This window comes from Notechis scutatus, chromosome 3 (assembly GCF_049901735.1).
Source record: "Notechis scutatus isolate UNSWTSFEM ecotype Mainland chromosome 3, rNotScu1.2, whole genome shotgun sequence".
Taxonomy (NCBI): domain Eukaryota; kingdom Metazoa; phylum Chordata; class Lepidosauria; order Squamata; family Elapidae; genus Notechis; species Notechis scutatus.
Genome location: NC_142011.1, coordinates 116567118 through 116588291, shown reverse-complemented (window position 1 = coordinate 116588291; position 21174 = coordinate 116567118). Strand labels below are relative to the sequence as shown.

The following is a 21174-nucleotide window of genomic DNA, read 5'->3' as shown; positions in this document are numbered from 1 at the left end:
GGTAGATGACTGACTTAGGAAGATTGGGATTGATTTATGACATGGGATTAATAAATGGCTGAAATATGAAGGCCTAACTTAGAAACACTCTTCTTACAGGGAACAAAGAGTTACAGGATTGATGGTCTTTATTCTCACAGGATTGTCTGTGTTTCTTGCTCCTGTGCTCAAGGTGATTTTTTTAAAAAGTATTCATATAACTATGTAATACATAGATTTGTTGTTTTATTTCCCACTGTTCATGTGAAGCTTTGATTTTGTTGTCTAAAATATTTTGGTAGCAAACTGAATTCAGCTATCTGAATTTCAGTCTAATGTATTGCTGGAAAATATTAGAACAGAAAGGGACTGGCTATGGGATTTGTTCTCATTTTTGTGTACTTAGAGTGGAAAATACAGACCTCCCAGATGTGTGATTGTGACTGTTTGATTTCTCTTTGGAGGAATGGTTCCACTGTATGCTGCATTGAGCAGAACCCTGTTCTTCAAGCACTGTACTTTTGGGTGCAGAGAAGGGCAACATAAATCAGCAGGAACCTGGAAATACAATATTACAGTTATTAACAGAAAATACTACACAGGATGTACCCTGGGGGTGTGTGGGACTTGGAAATCATGTGGATTTCCTTAAAATAAGCCATGACATAATATAACCTTTTTATCCCTCTCCGCTCTGAAAAATTAAGAGAAGGTAGACTGAATAGACCATTTTGATAGCCAAATTGTTACAGAGAAAGATTACCACAGGGAAGGGAAAATTACATGAAGAGATGTCACTAAAAAGAAGGCAAAAATGTTTAGTATCCCCAGAGTGAAGGACTTGAATCAATTCATTGTAAAGCAAACATTGAAGTGATGTTTACTGACCTTAAAGACAGTATTTTGTGACTCATACTTTAAATGTGATTACTTTTCTTTCTTTCATATCCCAAGTTTATCCCAATGCCTGTGCTGTATGGCATTTTCTTTTATATGGGTATATCTGCACTTAGCAGTATTCAGGTGAGTGCAAAGAAATTGTAGAAATACATTCTGCAGAGTTGGGGAGGGTGGTAGTGTGACTTTTGATGAAGTTTAATTCAATCGGCAGAGTATGTAGTATTTTCCAAGACATATAGTCTGAATAATGTGGACTCTGTCTATAATTAAGATCTCCTTGGTGTCTGTGTACTCGTTTTCAAGAAGTTGTGGGAGTTGTGGGAGTTTTGTTTACTTGTTTGTTTGGTGTCTTTGAATCAATTTTAAAAACAGGTCATGCCAAACCAATCTTATTTCATTCTTCAACATAGTGACTAAATCAGTAGACCAGTGAAGTACTGTGGGCATAATATACTTAGAGACTTCAGCAAGGCATTTGACAAAATAGACCACAACCTACTTTTTGGTAAGCTAAAAAAAAAGTGGGATAGATAGCATCACCATCAGATGGATTCGTAACTGGCTGACAAACCATACTCAACGAGTAGTCCTTAATGGGTCAACATCTACATGGAGGGAAGTAAGCAGTGGGGTACCACAAGGTTCCATCTTAGGCCCAGTACTCTTCAATATGTTCATAAATGACTTAGATGAGGGAATAGAAGGGGAACTTATCAAATTTGTGGATGATACTAAGCTGGCAGGTGGATCTTGATAGACTTGAACACTGGGCCCTATCTAACAAAATGAAATTCAGTGTAGAGAAAAGTAAAGTCCTACACTTAGGCAAGAAAAAACAAAAGTACACATCTAGACTGGGTGAAACCAGGCTTAATAGCAGTAACTGTGAGAGGGATCTTGGAGTCTTAGTGCAGGGGTCCCCAACCACCGGGCCGCGGACCGGTACCGGGCCGTGGAGCACTCTTTACCGGGCCGCAAATAAAAATTTTTTAAAAATGGCGGCTTTCTTCGCCTTCGGTGAATGCTGCTGGGATCGGGATCAAGGACACAAATGAAAGAAGGGAGGGAGGAAGCAACCGAAGCCTGTCCTGCTCTCTGGCTCAGCTCTCTGTCGCTTTCGCGCTCCTCCACCAGCCCAGGAAGAAACTGCTTCAAAGAAGCCGGGGGGGTGGCTTTTCCTGTCGCCGCAGCTTCCCGAAGCGCCGTTCACCCCACCCGCCCGCCCGCCCGCCCGCTCGCGGTTCAATCCCACAGTGCTCCGTTCTGCCTGCCTGCCTGTCTGGTTGTTTGGGAGCAGCTTCGGCTGAGAATAATAACTATTCGCCTCTTTTTATCAGCCGAAGCTGCTCCGAAGCGAAGAAGGCAGGCAGGCAGGCAGGTAGAACGGAGCACTGTGGGATTGAACTGCGCAAGCGGGCGGGCGGGCAGGGTGGGGTGAAACGGGCGCCGGGAAGCTGTGGCGACAGGAAAAGCCACCCCACCCCCCACCCCCGGCTTCTTTGAAGCAGTTTCTTCCTGGGCTGCTGTAGGAGCGATAGAGTGACTGAGAGAGAGAACGAGGCAGACACCTGAGGGAGGGAGGGAGGGAGGGAGACACCTGAGGGATGGGGCTGAGGGAGGCAGGGCCGAGGCGCTCCCTGAACTTGGAGTTTGCTGGCAGACGCGTTTTATTACCCGACTAGGTAACAACATCAGATGTTACCTAGTCAGGTAATGAAACGTCTGCAAGCAAACTACCAAACTCGGATTCTCTCTCCCCCCCCGGTCCTTGAAAAATGTTTCTGCTTGAAACCGGTCCCTGGTACAAAAAGGTTGGGGACCGCTGTCTTAGTGGACATCCAATTAAATATGAGCTAACAGTATGCAGCAGCAGCCAAAAAAGCCAATGCAATCCTAAGCTGCATTAACAGAGGGATACAATCAAGATCAAGTGAGGTACTAATACCACTCTATAAAGTGTTAGTAAGACCACATCTAGAGTACTGCATCCAGTTTTGTTCACCACATTATAAAAAAGATGTTGAGACTCTAGAAAAAGTGCAGAGACGAGCAACCAGGATGATTAGGGAACTGCAGACTAAAACATATAAAGAACGGTTACAGGAACTGGGCATGGCTAGTCTAGTGAAGAGAAGGACCAGGGGACACATCATAGCAGTGTTCCAATATTTGAGGGGATGCTACAGAGAGGAAGGGGTCAAGCTATTTTCTAAACCATCTGAAGGCCAGACAAGGAATAATGGATGGAGGCTCATCAAGGAGAGATTCAATTTAGAAATAACGAGAAATTTTCTGACAGAACAATCAACCAATGGAACAGCTTGCCTTCGAAAGTTATGGGAGCTTCACCACTATAAGCTTTCAAGAAGAGATTGGACTGCCATTTGTCAGAAATGGTGTAGGATCTCCTGCTTGGGTGGGGGGTTGGACTAGATGACCTACAAGGTCCCTTCCAACTCTGTTAATCTGTAAACTGTAATCTGACTCCTGGCCACTCTCTGGATTAGTCCCTGTACTTTTCTTGGCAAGATTTTCAATAGTAGTTTGCCATTGTCTTTTTTCTACGCCTGAGAGGGAGCGACTAACCCAAGGTCACATGGGTGGCTATATGCCCAAGGCCAGATTAGAGTCACAGTCTCTGGTTTCTAGCCTGCTGGTTTAACCACCACAAAGAAGTCCACAGTGCTAATAAAGCAGAAGATAAATGAATGCAAGAGGTGCTTTTAAAAGTAAAACTGAAGGTCAGAGCATTCCTAATGTGTAAGGAGGAGAGCCAGATCAGCCATTGATTCACTTATTATTCCAGATCTGTAATTTCAATTGTGAAATGTGGAGCAAGCCATGCTTAGCCAAGCAACCCTGAAATGTATTGGAAATTCTCTTTTAACATCTTAGAGCTAATCTAAGTAAACCAATTCCAGGGAGAGATGGAATATTCATTCATTTATTTTCCTATGCCTCACTCTTATAGATCTCCCAAAATGGTAATATCATTAAAACATAACAATACATAATAAGTAATAAGCAATGTGTAATATTGCTCATGCTGATGAACCATTGTAACCATTCACATCAGAAGAGACTCAAAGGACTCCTTCAGCTCCGAGGAGCCCCTTGAAATAACTTGGGCAAGGCCAATCTGATATCAGAGAGAGAAGTGGGCAGGCACTGATTCCTACTGGGGAGCTTCCACTATATTTTTTGCTTTCATTTTTTCCAGTTCATGGAGAGACTTCAACTCTTGTTGATGCCTGCTAAACACCAGCCAGACTTCATTTATCTACGCCACGTTCCACTATGCCAAGTGCATCTTTACACCTTCATTCAGGTCTTCTGCCTTGCTGTCCTGTGGCTCATTAAGTCAACTGCAGCTGCCATTATATTCCCTTTAATGGTAAGAGCCCTTGGACATGAATGTCTTGTAGTACAGCAGGGAATGAGTGAATCTGCCCAAGATCTTTTCCTATGTACAGAAAAGCCTTTTATTGTCCATAGCATTCTACCTCTACCTATACAATCCTTAAGTTACTCAACCTGGAAAAAAAAACTAATTCCACCTAGCCATACCCATTTATTGTCAGTTATTTTCTGAATATGTATCAGATATACTGGGTTTTTTTTTATATACATTAATATTTTACATCAATATTTTGAAATAAACATTCCATTGTTTTAAAATATCTGGTTGCTTTTAACGGTTCTATCAGATTTTTAATTCAAACCTGAATTTTAATCTTGATGTAATTATTGTTTTAAAATGTTGTAATTATTTGTCTGATTGTTCATACACGTTTATATACTGCATATTTCAAAGGATGCAAAGCAGTTTACTGTATAGCAAAAGAAGGAAATACAAATGTATAACCAACAACCCCCAACAAATACAAATAATAATCAGAATAAACGCCATCCCAAAGGCTGTCCTTCCATGTCTGGTTACCCTACGGTACAAAGCAATCCAAAATAGTTTTCTAAAAGTATTTCAGAAATATTTTTACTGTGAAGAGCTTTGTGAAGCGCGCTCTCATAGAACCGATAGCGCGCAATTTGGAATCCCACCACTGATAACCAGGACCTCTTCATGTAAGAGAATGGGAGGAACATCTCTGAATCTACAATTCCCTAACAAAATTTGGCAGTTCTTGTTCTCATTCAAACACCTCTTCAAATTCATATTTTGTGTGAAGTCTTTGGCACAACCCCTTAGTTCTCACCCCAAAGCAAACCAGAATGTAAAGACAAATACCCCCATTTGCTCATACTAATCCCTTATTAGCTTTGTCTTTGCTTTTGTTCCAGTTCTCTTTTTCAACATTTCAACTGTAAACTTCTTGGACATTTTAATGCATTTTTATATTCTGTTGTGATGTTGAATATGCAGTAATAACATTATTTAAATTATTAATAATTACAAGCAGACTAATTTTATGTGATGATTATCTCACCTTCCAGTTGCTGGCTCTAGTCGGTATTCGGAAGGCAATGGAATATATCTTCTCTCTACAACATCTGAGTTGGTTAGATGATATGATGCCAGAAAAAGAAAAAAAAGAAGAAGAAGAAAAGCTGAAGAGGATACAAGATCAGGATGAGAGTGACAGTGAAGATGTGAGCATGGTTATAGTTTGGTGGATGAACAAGATTGGGAAAGGGCTAAACTGGGTAGTAATTAGACATTCCTTCTGCACCATCACTTCAAAATTCCAGTGTAAACTACTGAAGAAGTAAGATGTATAACTTGTTTATGGGCAGACAGTTCCTACCACTCCCAGGCAAATCCTTCAGAAGTCATCTTCAGAATGATGGGAGCTGTAATCCATATTAGCTGGAATTAGCACATTAGCTCAATCCCCATTTTGAGGTCTGAGAAAATTAGTTGATCAATATTGGCAATCATTAAACTGATGGTTGTGGGACTGCAGGGACTAGGTTTCCTTTTATATTTTTGTTGTCATTTACAATACTCAAAAGTGTGTAATGTGCTGTATGTGTAAGAAGTTCTCATTCACAACATGGGTACACATCCTTTGGGGGGATAAAATAGTGACTTCTATACCTAGCCTCTTGCAGCCTTCAGTTTTAGCTATCAGAAGATATACTTGCTTGGCCGGTTATCAGCTTGGATTGTGTTTTTATGTTTATCACCCTAACTTTTATCAGCCTTCCTTTCAGGGCCAATATTATTTTGACTTAGCAGAGTAATAGTCATGCCCTTTTTCTGGATAATACTAACCGCTGATGACTAGCTCCAGCTGCTAGGTACTCTTTACTGTTTGCTCCACAAGCAACTCACAAGATATGTCCTTTGTTTCTTACAATTGACAAGGTACCTTAACAGAATAACAGAGTTGGAAATGACCTTGGAGGTCTTCTACCCAATTCTCTGCTCAAGTAGCCTCTCTTCTAGCACTGCGCCTGCAGACTGTAGTTTTCAGCAAAGTAGGACTGTTGCAAATCACACTTAGAGAAAAGCTAGCAATTGTCTAGAATGGAGATTAAGAATTTCCAGATACTACAGAGTGAGGGATAAAAGATCCTCTTTTCAGAAAGGATCCCTCTGTAAGTTGACTTTTTCTTCACTGTATCTTTGTCTCTTTAGAAGTTATAAAATCATTTTCTGAGGGGGGGGGGAATATATCAAAAGCATGAGTGAGAGTACATATACTGCTTCTCTCCTTCTAATAACTGTTTCTTTGATTTATGTTCATTTTTAGGCTGAACTTATGTACCAAGAAAAAGGACCAGAAATCAATATCTCTGTGAACTAGATGAAGAGATATCCATCAGTTAACAAGCCAAAGATGAACATGGACAGTATGTAAGAATATTTTTTTAAAGAAGGCATAACCTATGGGGAAGTTTAGACTAAATAGAGAATAAGATGTTTACTATGAATATGAAAATCAATCAATTATGGGACTATTCCGGTGGAAGGAACTTCATCCTTAAGAATTCCCATTTCTTGCGATTGCACAACGTAAGAGTTTGGAAGTGAAGAAAAAATACACAGGAAGAAAAAAAAACTGGCTGCCATTAAAAGCCTGGTTTTATTCAGGTAGCAAACATCCTGCATTTTACTCTTCGTCACATCGGTTTTGCCAGATTCATTCTTACCTAAAAATATGCTGTTGCCACTGACAATATTGTGTCACTGTGATTGAGGGCAGAACACCCAAGCTCTCAGCTCATGGCACTTAGCAACTTAGCCATAGTGACAACCCCAAGGCATATACAGCTCATATATCTCTGATAAGGCAGATCTCCGTTTCTGGCCCAAAGAACAAGGAACATCATTGTTTTATTTTCTCCCTATCATGCATATACAAGCAATTGTTGTTAAGGAATTCCTGTTGATACCATCTGAAGCTTGGACATGTTTGTATCTCATAAAGATTGCTCAATAGGCTGAAAATGTGTCTTTCACTCTGTTATTAGTTGCTGTTATAGGAGCAGAATGATAAATTAAGTAAGCACAGCAAAAGACAACTGAGGGGACATGTTGAAGATATTACATAAAGTTGGTTCTTCTTACAGATGCCTTCATCTTGTGGGTATTACCTAATCTGTTTTATAAGCTGCTTGGAAGACCTTTGATCTGGAAGTCATCTTCTAACTACTGAAGAGGATAATAATGATAGCATGCACATGCATTTCCTCGGTTACAGTCCTTACACTGTACATTTAGTATTAAATGACTTTCAGGAAATCATATCCAGTTGCATATTAATTCCCTGATATTTTTCATTGTTGGTTGGTTCACAGCACGTATCATAAATACAGAATGTGGGGTCCTTGATATGTTGTTTGGAGGTTATATACAGAATATAAACAACAAATACTGAATTCGCAATGAAACAATCAAATCACTTTTCTTCTTTACATACAAAGTTTCAAGCTGTTGCATTTAAATTGTGCTTCTGGGTAGTTGGTGGAGGAGGCGGCAGCATTTTCAGTTGTTTTCATTTACACAATATATGATGGGTCTCATAAAGATGTAAAGCAAAGTTAAATGTTTTAAGAAATTTAAGCGCAAACTGAAAACTGCTTAGTCATTCTGTGACATTGCTTGCACACTCAGTTGAGTATGAGTTAGTTAGGTGTGGATCATGTATTTATTGCTAGTTTATTATATAATCTGAGTTAATCTGTTGATGAACATAATTCATACAACACATTAAGTCAGCATCAGTGTATGAATCCAATCTGTGTCCTTCAGCTGTATTTTGCTGTGCTATGCCTTTATTTATTCATGAAACAATGGTCATGTCTGGGTTGCCTGCGGTATTTAAAACTCCGTAAAGCTATGCTAAATAAAATTTGTCAAAAGAAATATTGTTGCAAAATTTCCTATTTGTTTCCTAGTATATTTTGAATTCTAGTTCTTCCTAGTTTACCTCATTTTTTTTTCTGTTGGAGAAATTCATGGTGATTATCAGAAATGCTTGTTCTGTCCCTTCAGAAATTTGTCCGCTTAAAGTGTTAGCTTTGATTTTTCAGAAAACCTTTCGTCTATGGATGATAAATGCAAGCAACACGTTTCTTGCACTGAGTAAGAAAGGCCTATACGAAGCCATGGTTGAATTCTATTTTGCAGTATATTAAGGATGACTTTGCAAAAAAAAAAAGTAAATTGTGAAAGCTCTTAAAAGGTCTTCTTACAAAAACCAATGTTGATGATGCTTACTTTAATGAATAATTCATCATCATCATCAGCTATTCAGTCGTGCCCAACTCCTGGACACTCTATGGATTGGCATTCTCCATGCCGCTGTGTCTCACACCGCCTTCTTCAGATTCTCCATGGTCATCCTGGTGTCATCCTTTATAGTGGCCAGCCAGCAGGTGCTAGGGTGGCCCCATCTCCTTTTCCACTAATCACTCCCAGCATTTGAGTGAGTCAGCTCTCATGAATAATTATAATACATTGAATTTAGTTCTTTTATTCTTCAAAACACAGATCTAGTTAATATTGCAAGGAATAACAAAAAATAATACCCAAAATCATTATTTTAGCAACAGGCTCCCTGAAACCCTTAATTGTAGGATTATGCAGGTGGACCTCAACTCAGGATCACAACTGAGCCCAAAATTTCTGTTGCTAAGTGAGATTTTATTTAAGTGAGTTTTACCCCATTTTAAAACCTTTCTTGCCAGTGTTGTTAACTGAATCATTGCCGTTGTTAAGTTAGTAACATGGTTAAGTGAATGTTGTTTTCCCATTGACTTTGCTTATCAAAGGGCTGCAAAAGGTGAGCCCATGACCCTGGGACACTGCAACCATCATAAACATGCCAAGCGTCCAAATTCTGATCACGTGACCATGGGGATGCTGCAATGGTCATTAAGTGTGAAAAACAGTTGTAAGTCGCTTTTTTCAGTGCTACTATAACTTCAAACATTTACCAAATGAATGGCTGTAAGTGAGGACTACCTATATTTATGTTCTAAAAACCCTAAAAAACTTTTGTAAATAATCCAAGAAAGTGTGAAGAAGATAGAATGACCCTCTGATCAATTTATTGATAGTAACAGCAAAACTAGGAAAAAGCCAACTATTTGTGAAATCCTTAAATACTGTTAATAGGTTTGGATGGGTTGTTGAGTCTGATTTCCATTTATCAGTTCAGGAATCCAAATTGAATCAACCCCAAAAGAGCAAACTGGTTAGATTCCACTTTCTGGGGCATGGACTGAACCACCTCTTCTCTATTATCCCAGAGACTAGAACAAAAATTAAGGTTTTTTGTGAAAGGAAGCGTACCTTGTTGTAACTGGTTCCATTGTCAAATTAGGAACTCTTGCTGTTGTTTTGATTTTATTGTTTATTTTAATAATCACTTTGAATTTGCCTAGCTATAACATAAAGTGGTACCTTGGTACTCAACTGCTTTGAAATTAATCAAATTTGGTACTCAACATAGATAAAGAACTAGAAAATGAAGTTCTAAGTGCCAAAAAGTGGTGCAAAAGGATCTATTCAATTAAATCAAGCCTTGCTTTGGCCTCAATAGGTATCAGAGGTAACACATTCCAATGCCCAATGTGCCACTCCCTGAACCAAGGTACAAAATAGTTCATGGGAAAAGGCATGTCAAGAAATGTTGTTAGGCACCATGAAGAAGAAAATAACCATGTGTCAGCCTCCAAGATCTTCTTCCTGACATATTTAACTGCTTGACTCCTGCCGGCTGCCATGGAAATGGGAGGAGGGATAATTGGGTTTCTTGGGGGATGGGTGCTGGAGGTTGAAGTTGTGTGAACTGTAAAAGATGGGATGCCTTCCTGCTTTCTGTGCAAATGCAGCTACTTATCTTTTCTAGGCCAAGGTCAACCATCTTGACCAGATGTGTGAGATGCCACCTGAAGATGTAACTCACATGACATTATACCCACCTCAGATTGAACTGTTGGGGGTGGAGACTTGGAATAACTTTCAATATGTAATTTCTGCGCCTTTTGCCTCAGATCTTGTTTTCTTTTTTTTGCCATCATTTCATATCAGTAAAAGTACTTTTCTCTATAAAAATGGAGTCTAATGTTTTCTTTCTTGGATTTTGAATGGAGGCACAGGTGACAGCCACGTAGTCTATGCTATATGTTGTAAAATGATGATAGGGTTATCAGTAATTATGACTTCTTCTATGCTGATGTTTATTAATGCTGTTTTATGATCACTGTGTGGAAATTGTATTTATATTACTGATATAAGCAACTATCACGATTGATAGAAGCATTTGAAATAAATGTCAGCTAAATCCACAGCCTTCAAATTTAATCAAGTAGGCAATGACTTGCAAAAGAAAGAAAGAAAATAAACATGAAAACAAGAAAGAAAACAAGAATGAAAGAAATAATGAAAGAAAGAAAGAAAGAAAGAAAGAAAGAAAGAAAGAAAGAAAGAAAGAAAGAAAGAAAAAGACAACTTGCAAAAAAATTATCATAAGCTTCTAGACAAGACTCAAAAAAGTTGGATTATGCCCAAGATGGGCCAGGGCAAAGAAAATAAAGGACATGCTGATGTGTTTCCCATCTTCAAAAAAAAGAAAAACCAGACCCAGGAAACTATAGACAGCCTAACATCAATACTCGTGTAGATACTGGAAAAGATAATAAAAAAACAGATCTGCCAACATCTAGAAATAAGTAAAGTAGTATCTAGTAGTCAACATGGGTTTGTTAAAAACAGATCATGTCAAACCAATCTTATTTCATTCTTCAACATAGTAACTAAATTAGTAGGCCAGCGAAATACTGTGGATATAATATACTTAGACTTCAGCAAGGCATTTGACAAAGTAGACCACAACCTATTTCTTCGTAAGCTAGAAAAAAGTGGGATAGATACCACAAGATGAATTCGTAACTGGCTGACAAATCATACTCAACGAGTAGTCCTTAATGGTCTACATCTACATCTCCTTCCCTATGGAAGTAAGTAAGCAGTGGGATATCATAAGGTTCCATTTTAGGCCCAGTACTCTTCAATACCTTCATAACCAACTTAGATGAGGGAATAGAAGGGGAACTTACCAAATTTGCAGATGATACTAACCTGGCAGGAATAGTTAGCACTCTAGATTGGGAGTGTCAAACTCAAGGCCCGTGGGCTAGATCCGGCCTTCAGGGTGCTTAGATCTGGCCTGTGGGGCCATCCAGGAAACAGCAAAGGACCGGCCCACAAGGCCTCTGCCAGCAAAAACAGAATTCGGGGGACCCTAACCAGTGATGGTATGCTACCGGTTTGGCCCGGTTTGGCTGAACCGGTAGTAAAAAAAAAAAAAAAAGCCGATGATCAACTGAGAGAAGGAAAAAAAATCCGGACAATCAGCTGAGAGAAAAAAAGAAGAGAAAAGCACAGATTCAGCCCTCCCACTCGCCCCTGCGCTTTTCTCTTCTTTATCCTCTCAGCTGATTGGCGCTGCAGGTCTCAGCTGCTGTGGGGAAGGCTGCACGCTGGCAGTAGGCAAAGCACGCCCACCAAGCCATGCCCACCGAACCAGTGGTAAAACAAATTTAATCCCACCACCGACCCTAACCCTGTTTTTGGCCATGACAGCCTCCTGCAGCTCCTCCTCAGCCAGCCACCACCACCCCGAGTTCTGTTTTTGCTGGCAGAGGGCTATCAAAACAAATCCAAAAACAAAACAAAAGGAGAAATGTTTCCCTTTATGCATTTGAGCATCCAAGAAGGGACAGGAAAGAGAAAGGGGAAGAGGAAAGACAAAGAAAAAGGAAAGATGTGAAGAGACCAAGGAAGGAAAAATAAGGAAAGTGTTCTGTATTGTACATTAGCATTCTTGTAAATAACCGTTCTGATTGGCTAGGGCGCGCAGCGACCCGATTGGCCGAGCAAGCCGCACTGAGGAAACCGATCGCGGAGATTCAAAGCGGTGTCATTGGCTGCGGCTTGGCCGGCAAGTTCAATATAAGCCGCCACACACCTAGCCGAGCCAAGCCGATCTCGGAATGAATAAAAGAGCTGAAAATCACTGAGACTTGCGCCTTCCTTTCCAATCGGCGGACATAACAGAAAGAGTGGAAGGAGAAGGAAGTGGGAAGGAAGGAAGGAAAGAAGGAGATATAATGAGAGTGAGTGAGGGCCTCAAGGAAGACCTGCATTAGCATTTGGCCACCACAGATGCCCCAAAATGTCCACCATGGCCACGCCAACCTCCCTGGCCCTCCAAGGTCAAACACAACCCTGATGTGGCCCTCAATGAAATTGAATTTGACACCCCTGCTCTAGGATGCTAGGCTCAAGATCCAGATGGATCTTGACAGATTTTAACACTAGGCTCTATCTAACAAAATGAAAATCAATGTAGAAAAAAGTAAAATCTTACACTTAAGGCAATAAAAACCAAAAGTACACATAAAGAGTGGGTGAAACCAGGCTTAATAGCAGTAACTGGGAGAGGGATCTTGGAGTCTTAGTGGACCACCAGTTAAATATGAGCTGGCAGTGTGCAGTAGCAGCCAAAAAAGCCAATACAATCCTAAATTGCATAAACAGAAGGATACAATCAAGATCAAGCAAAGTACCACTCTATAAAGTGTTAGTAAGACTACACACCTAGAATACTGCATCCAATTTTGGTCACTACATTATAAAAAAGATGTTGAGACTCTAGAAAGAGTGCAGAGAAAAGCAATCAAGATGATTAGGGGACTGGAGACTAAAACATAGAATGAATGGTTGCAAGTACTTGGCATGGCTGGTCTAGTGAAGAGAAGGACCAGGGGAGACATGATAGCAGTCTTCCAATATTTGAGGGGCTGTCACAGAGAGGAGGGGATCAAGCTATTTTCCAAAGCCCCTGAAGGCCAGGTAAGGAATAATGGATGGAAGCTGATCAAGGAGAGATTCATTCTAGAAATAAGGAGAAATTGCCTGACAGTGAGAACAATCAACCAATGGAACAGTTTGCCTTCAGAAGTTGTGGGAGCTTCATCACTAGAGGCTTTCAAGAAGAGATTGGACTGCCATTGATCAGAAATGGTGTAGGGTCTCCTGCTGAGTGGGAGGTTGGACTAGATGACCTACAAGGTCCCTTCCAATGCTGTTAATCTGTTATGTTTGGACTAGTAGGTGGATTTACATGATGCCTATTTATGTTATCAAAGAAGAAGAGACTAGAAATAAAAGAAGGGTATACAATAGTCTTAAGGATATTCTGATGCTATGGCCTGGATAAGGATAATTTTATTTCAAAATGCATACTGTTATTAAATTCTCTAATAACTAACACAAAGGCTCATTTTTAAACATCTACTAGAAAATTGAAGGCAAGAATCTACTTTCTTGGGAAAAATTTCCTGTCAATAAATAAGTGCAGGCTCCTTCCCTTATTATTAGGGATGCCCAGACAAAGGTGCTTGGAATCTTTTGCTCCTGATAATTTATTCAGTTTTGTTTCAGCTGGGCAAAACAGAACAAAATAGAAACCCTGGTACAAAATTTCTGGTAATAGGTATGTGAGTGTGTGTGTGTGTGTGTGCGCGCATGCATGCGTGTACACACACATTCTTATATTCAGAAATTTGGCTGAGTTGAGGTCCTGAAGAAAAAGTAGTTTTGAACCCTATAAAAACCAAACAGACATCTATAAATTTTGTTTTAAGTGCTATGCTCCAGTGTTTGAACTACACGCATTGCCTTTAGACTTTCATTTGTCTCAACATTTTACAAGATATATAGCAGTGGTCATTTACATTGATGAAGTTCTATCCATCCATGTTTTGAGCAAATAACTGAACCAAACAAAAACAATTGATGAATCCAATTATGCTTTCTATTCTTACTTTTTTCTCCGTGTATTCCTAGGAATGACGTGATATATACTCCCTTTTCATTTTGAGGTGAAATGAATAAATACTGAAATAATCCTTATGGAGATTAACAACAAACCCCAGTGATTTGTTGAAGTTCAGTTTGAGGCAGAGCAGAAAAAAAATTCATATTTTTAAAATTACAGGCAGTGTCTGCTGCAAAAGCATTTTGAATAGTTGACTATGATCCATCAAGGAAATTTATGAGTTTTAATGCTGTACCAAAAGGTTTATTTCTATATGGTGTGTGCATAGACTGGAGAAAGAAAAGAAACAACCAAGAAACTTAGTGACTCCTGGCCCATTTGTGCCAAGTCATTGACAAACAAATATAATCTCATCTGTGTTGCCATTCAAAAACAAATAAGTGGGAAAGCATTCATTTTCATCCTTTCCTTATGTTAATCAGAAAACAGTGGCAAAGATAAGGACAAGAACACAAACACAAAGTTGTCTTTACACACAAAATGGTTTAACAGATTTTTAAAAATGACTGCAGTTGGGCAGATATACTGAGGATTTTTCCAAAAATCTTTCAAATATCAACTTACATATATGTTTAGCTAAATCTGGAAAAACAAACAAAAATTCAATACATTTAATTTATCTCAACTTTGATGAAAAATTAAATACACAAAAGTTTACATTTAAAGAAAGAAACTGAACAATATATAACATCCCCATTGCCCATTATATCTAGTGTTGGAAGAATTATCCTTCTGGATTCAGTTCCAAGTGGGAAAAAAGACACTGGAAACATGGAGGCTGTTTGGAAAGATGGTTTAATGGTGGACAGGACCACATGGCTTGGAAAGTGAAAAGGACGATCGCATGCTTCAAGATGTTGGGTGAAGGAAAAGAAGGAAAAGGGCAAGATGCTGAGAGTGCCTGGATTTTATACCCTCTGTTGGGATTTGAATTTGAGCTTGTATTCTGATTGGTTGTCAGACTCCCATGAGGACATACAGGAGCAATTCTATAGGCTGTCCTGAGTCCCAGGCTTCGTTGAGTCTTGCTGGATGATGATGTAAAATGAAAGAGCTTTGGGCAATTCCCATTATAGCTCTACCTGGAGTAGATCTTTGTTATGTAAAATAGACTGGCCTAGACCAGAGTAATGGTCCATTAGCAAAAGTGGGGGGGCTGAGTTTCTGCTTCTGAGTTTCTACTCCTTTTAGGGGAAATATTCTGCCTTTTTAATATTTCCTAGTGTAGGAAGTTAGCACCCACCTAGAAAAATGAAATATCGTGGGAAATATTAAAAAGGCAGAATATTTCCTCTAAAAAGAGTAGAAACTCAGAAGCAGAAACTCACCTCAGACACAGAAGCTCACCCCTACCTTTGTTAACAAGTGGGCCATTAAGGCCTGGGCCAGAATACTTTACATAACAAAAATCTCCAGGTAAAGCTATAGCAATTGCTCAAAAGCCCTTTTCAGTGCATCATCATCCAGCAAGGCTCAACCAAGCCTGGAACTCAGGGCAGCCTACAGAGTTGAACCTGCATGGCCTCATGGGAGTCTGACAACCAATCAGAATACAAGCTCCAATTCAAATCCCAACAAAGGTTATAAAACCCAGGCATTCTCAACACCTCAGTCCTTTTTCTCGATCTATTCCTTCACCTTGAAGCATGTGATTATCTTTCTTTTTCACTCTGGAGCTCCAGGCCATGTGGTTTACCCCCAGTCCAAAAACCGTGGTGAAGAGAGAGAGAGAGAGAGAGAATCTCTTGTTTTTTTCAAGGGGAGTGCACATACTTTGTGGAATACTTTGTGAAAGAGAGAGAGAGATTTTTTTTAAGATAGTGTTTGATTTCGTTGTACAAGGTGCAATGACAAAAAAGTAAATTAAACCAAAGTTTCCCCCAGACAACTTTTTTTTCTCTTGCTCTTGAATTTCTTGTGTCTGAAAACTGGGTCACTGACTGACCCGACTAGTGTGAAACCCCACATCGGAAGGGGAAACATGGGAAGCGGTAGTTCGAGGGTCCTGAGTGGAAACCCCCTGAGAGAGCTGTTGGACGCTTGGGATAAGCGGTAGATGCCAACCCTAGCCGGCATGAGCAAGAAAAAGGCAAAATGTATATGTAGAGAATGGGCTTTGCTGAGGGATACAGGAAGACCAATGTGGCTAAATAAAGGTACTTAGAAAAAGAAAAGAAAAATGAAAGAAAAGGGCAATATATAAAACAGGATCACATGGGATTTTTTTGTTTGTTTCTTTGTGTTTCTTTGTTTCTATGCAACCCCGTGCTTTTTTCCTTAAGATTTATGCCTTCCCCAATTTAACTGAGAGATTTATTGTGGGGATGATCAGTGTGTGTGTAAACCTCAGAGTTTTGTTTTCCTCTGTGTCCTTGTTTGTTTGTGTGTGTGTGTGTGTGCGTGCGCGTGCATGCATGCGTGTGTGTTTAAATCTTTGTGTGTTCTTGAGATAACTATTGCAACTGTTAAGTGTCTCTGATCCCTTCAGATATGAATTTTAAATTGTTAAGAATTAAAGACACTGAGGGGAAAAGAAAATGTCTTCTCCCAATCTGGTCTGGCCAACTAGACTGGATGAGGAACAGAGTTCAATTTTCTTTCCTCTCTGTGCTTTTAAAAAAAACCAAAGGTTATTAATGAATGTTCTAAGTTCATTTACAAGAAAAGTTTCATCCTTGCATTTACTGTGTGTTTAAATGATTTGACCTGTTCATCCTTTTCCTGAAGCATGTGAATCCAGTTCTTTCCTTTCTCATCTGTTGTGTCTCCATTTTGTTGAAATTGATTTATCTGTTTAGTAACTGCAATACTGATGTGTTATTTTTCTTCCTCCTCAAACCATGCCTGCAAGCAATCTACACCTCCAAATCTCTAATCCTTTTACAAAGCCTTTCCTGATAGAATTACCAGAGAAGGGGGGAGGGGACCTTTGTTCTTTGTCTTTCATCCCTGCCACATGTGGAAGCAGATGCTACTCCCTAGAGACATTTCATCCATTGGAGCCAAATAATTGTGTTTGGATCCAGCCTCCACTGAAAGTCATTATAGCAATCAGAGTGGGGCAGATCTTCCCAAGCCTGACTGACCACCCATACCACCAGGCCAAGCCTATGCCACCCAGAGACATGAAGGAAAGGACTCTGAGATGGACCAGTAAAAGATTAAAAGACTCTTTTCAATCCCCAGAAGATAGTTAGAAAGATTATGGTGGGAGGGTGGAAATTCATTGTAATTGAAAATTCATTGTAATGTGAAATTCATTGTAATGTTTTCTTTCTTGTATCATTTATAGTGTAACCAGTTTGATGTACTCATGTAAGGATTGTATTTGAGAGTGGCTGGCCCAGCAAGTTCTGAACATCTTGGACTTCTGTCTGGTGGGAGGGAAAATTGTCCAGCATGTCTGTATTGTCTATTGCTAAACTAGCTGCATACCCAAGCACATACACAGAGACACACCATTCAGAATTAGATAGAGGTTATACTTTCACCTACATCCACACAAAGCTGCTCCTAGCTTCATTTTAATGTGTTGTTTTGTTTTTTGTTTTGCTGCTCTGTGGCATTAAGGCCCAAGCAAAACTCCCTGATAATTCCATGGGGGAAGGGGCATCTCCCTCAGGCAATTCCTGAAGAGAAAGCAGAAAAGAGATCTCCAAACCCTAACTGTGACTCACAAATGACGCTGCCCAGTAAAGCAGGATATGTTGCACTGGTGGTCTCATGAGTAGAAGTCCCAGGGCTCATAGTGTGTAATTTTAAAAGTACTAAACAGCCTAGATTGCACACTGGCTAACCTCAATTTGGCCTCACAAACCCTGGAAGCTAAGAGCTAGGCAGGTAGTAACCATAACCTTGGAAATGGGCAGCCTGTAATTTAAAGGCTATGGAGAAGGTAGGGGCTTGTAGTTACAACCTGACTGTAAGCTCATAAAAAAGCACATCAAACACCTGAAAATTATTTGGCATGAAAAATTGGATACAGCAAAAAAGGAATATAGGAAAAGGAACAGGCAAGTTAATGCTATTCATTAATATTACTCTAATTCTAAACATCTTCTCAATTCATTTCAATTTATTTCAAATGTATTTCTTAAGCCTTAAAATTTCTTTTAAACGTTGCCTTTTCCAAAGTACTATTTTCTCATTTAAATAACTAATAGTTTCCATATCTTCATATTTATTCCCTTTTAATTCTTTTTTATTTTGTCAAATTTGCAATTCCATCGCATATTCTTTTCATGAAGTCTAGATTAATACAAGTTTTTCACATAAAACAAAAACATAAATTTCCCCTCCCCTTTTACTAGTTTGGGATTGTCACCTCACTGGTTTAAGTATGCCTTAATTCCCTCAACTGTAATTCCCAATTAAACATCTATTTTACTTAGTTATAGTAATAATCAATCCCTAGAAAAATAAACTACTTTACATTGTACTTTTCAGTCAGATTCCGCAATGTATTTTCTCCCTTTACTTCCATAAAATTTTATTTATGGTATCAAAAAAAAAAAAAAGATAAAAAAGAAAGAAAGAATTAATCCATTTTGCTTGGTCACTGATATTAATCTCATTTTTAAACCTCCTCACAATTCATTTCAATCATTTCAATATATATAATAAACATTAACCTTTCTTGTAACAATAAAAATAAGAAATAAGAACCTATCTTCTGAGGTGTTGGCAGGGGTGGGATGCTACCGGTTCTGCCTGGCTCTGTAGAACCGGTAGCTCTGAAGAGCAGCAGACACAGAACCAGTTCTGTATCTGCTGCTGTTCGGCCCACCCGCCCGCCTGGGCTCTTATCTGACCTTTATTTCCTGCTTTTTCAACCTCAGCTGCTTTGCGCGGCACAGCTGAGGTTGAAAAAGCAGTAAAAAAGTGCTTTTTCAAATGCTGTGCACCTGTGTACAGCACTTATCAGCTGTCTGGGTGGCACAGCTTATGGTGTATTACACACACACGCAAAACTTAATTACCGAATCGGTAGTAATGCCGGTTGAATCCCACCCTGCGTGTTGGCTATTCCTGCTAGTTTAGTGTCATTTGCAAATTTGATGAGTTCCCCTTGTGGTACCCCACTACTTACTTCCCTACATGTAGATGTAGATTGTAGTCCATATAGATTGGCACAAAGAGGGATTCCTCCAACTGATCTACCAAGACTCCAAAACTTGAATAGCCATCAAAGAGCTTATGAGATCATCTGATGATGAATCAAAGGGGCAAATGGCTTCTTTATGTTTAACTTTGTTCAGCATATTGTGCAAACGTATGTTTTGCTTGGTAAGGTATACTGCCATCTATAGTCTCACAAATGGTTTTTCTATCCTTGGCAAGGATATACTTTACGTATTTGCTTTCCCAGGATAAGTTGAGGTATTTCTTGAACTTGGGACTCTTTCACAATACTAAGCTGGATCATTGCCCCAGAGAGATATCCTAGTCAGGCTAGTTGTTGAACCTTTTGTGTACTATTTATGCCTCCTGCACTTCCCTTGGTTGATTAATGGAATACCCAAAGGGTGAATTTCTTGCAAAAATGATTGGGACTGGGAATGTAATACGAATATTTTCAGGAAAGTGCAAGGAAATGCTTCTTAGTGGCACACAGCATTTTATCACTATTTCTAAATTGTCTTGGATAATCCCAATTGACTTTAACCTCGATTTTCTAGTGAATCCCCCCCTAATACTCACTGTAATATACACTTTCCATTCCTATCTTATTTTCCTGGATAGTCAAGCTCAGATTTGCTCCTAACCTTTCTTCCTTCACATTACTTGCTTTTAATCTCCCAATGCTTGTGCCATAATTGCTTGGCGATTGGCTTAGCCTTAGAAAAAGGATAAAGGAAGGAAGGAAGGAGGGGAGAGGAGGGAAGGGAAGGGGAGTCCCTCCCTCCATCCTGAAAAAATCCAGATGACCAGGAGAAGACAGCAAAAAGATACAGAAAACTATTGTCAACCAGGCATCTTTCAGATTTTTGCAGTTTAAATACATTGACTGTTCCCTTTTTGCTGCACATTTTTAGATATGGGGATGGAGAGTAGCACATGAGTCCTTTCTCTGCTAATAGATCTACCTGCTTTGAGGTTCCAAGTACTGTATGCCCCTGAACATGCTTTATCCAAATATTTAATTTTTAGTTTATTAGTGCTTTTGTTGACAAAAATAGAGTGTGTGTAAATTAACATATGTTCATATGTTTATACATATGTAAAGAAAGGTTTGCCTAATTATGGTTGTTAGTAATTCTACTAGTTATTTTTGTTTTGGACCTATTTCAGAGGTGCAGGGAAAGGAGATGATAAGACAAGGGGTGCAAAGAAACTGAATTCAGAGAGGTTTTGCTGGATGGGAACGGGCTAGGGCAAAAGAGAACAGGTTTAGGGTAGGGAGATTGGTGATGGACAGTGAGGAAATAGGAAAATTAAAGACTATGGTGGATCTGATCCAGACAAAAACTTTGCATGGGACTATGTGGTAGTTATTATTGTTTCATTCCTTGGGAAATGAAAAAAATGTGGAAGGAGATAAACTGCATTGTCAGCAACTTTTAGGATGATAATGGGAGGAATGTAAAGGAACCACATAGTTAGGATTAGGGAGGGAGGGTTTCTCATGCTCCCATCATTCCCAGAGCTGAGATGTCATTTTACTGTTTTTTTTTCTTGTAATGATTCTTGCATTCCTTTCCAAAGTTATCTTTGCCTTCTCCAGACCTCACCACAAACCATCAGAATCAGTGTTCTGTACTATAGACAAAGATGTAGACAACTACAGACTTCCTACTACTACTAGAGTACAATTACTATCATCGTGCTGTTACAGTATAAATTCCTGTTATGAAGTATTCATCGACAAAGATGAAGAACAGTCTTATGTTTTGTTTGTCTATGTTTGTCTTAAAAAACAATAAAACTTATAATAAAATAAAAAGAACAGTCTTGTGGGGTCTCTAAAGGTCACCGGTCC

The 21174-nt window shown here is 39.3% G+C and overlaps 1 protein-coding gene across 4 annotated transcripts in view; it reads left to right on the top strand.

Annotated features, from left to right (window-relative positions):
- Nucleotides 1-10312, top strand: part of SLC4A9 (solute carrier family 4 member 9) — a 48811-nt gene extending 38499 nt beyond the window's left edge. For 2 of the 4 annotated variants that reach the window (XR_015748748.1, XM_087961033.1), the window contains 5 exons: nucleotides 100-172; nucleotides 934-1002; nucleotides 4100-4273; nucleotides 5332-5487; nucleotides 6594-8209. Coding sequence is in view for 2 of the 4 variants with exons in the window: in XM_087961033.1 (XP_087817159.1) it covers nucleotides 100-172; nucleotides 934-1002; nucleotides 4100-4273; nucleotides 5332-5487; nucleotides 6594-6647 (526 nt within the window). In the remaining 2 variants the exon portion in view is untranslated. Of the gene's footprint in view, nucleotides 1-99; nucleotides 173-933; nucleotides 1003-4099; nucleotides 4274-5331; nucleotides 5488-6593; nucleotides 8210-10199 lie in introns of those variants that run through there. The other 2 variants (XR_015748747.1, XM_087961034.1) reach the window with 2 other exon arrangements.
- Nucleotides 10313-21174: the final 10862 nt, after the last annotated feature.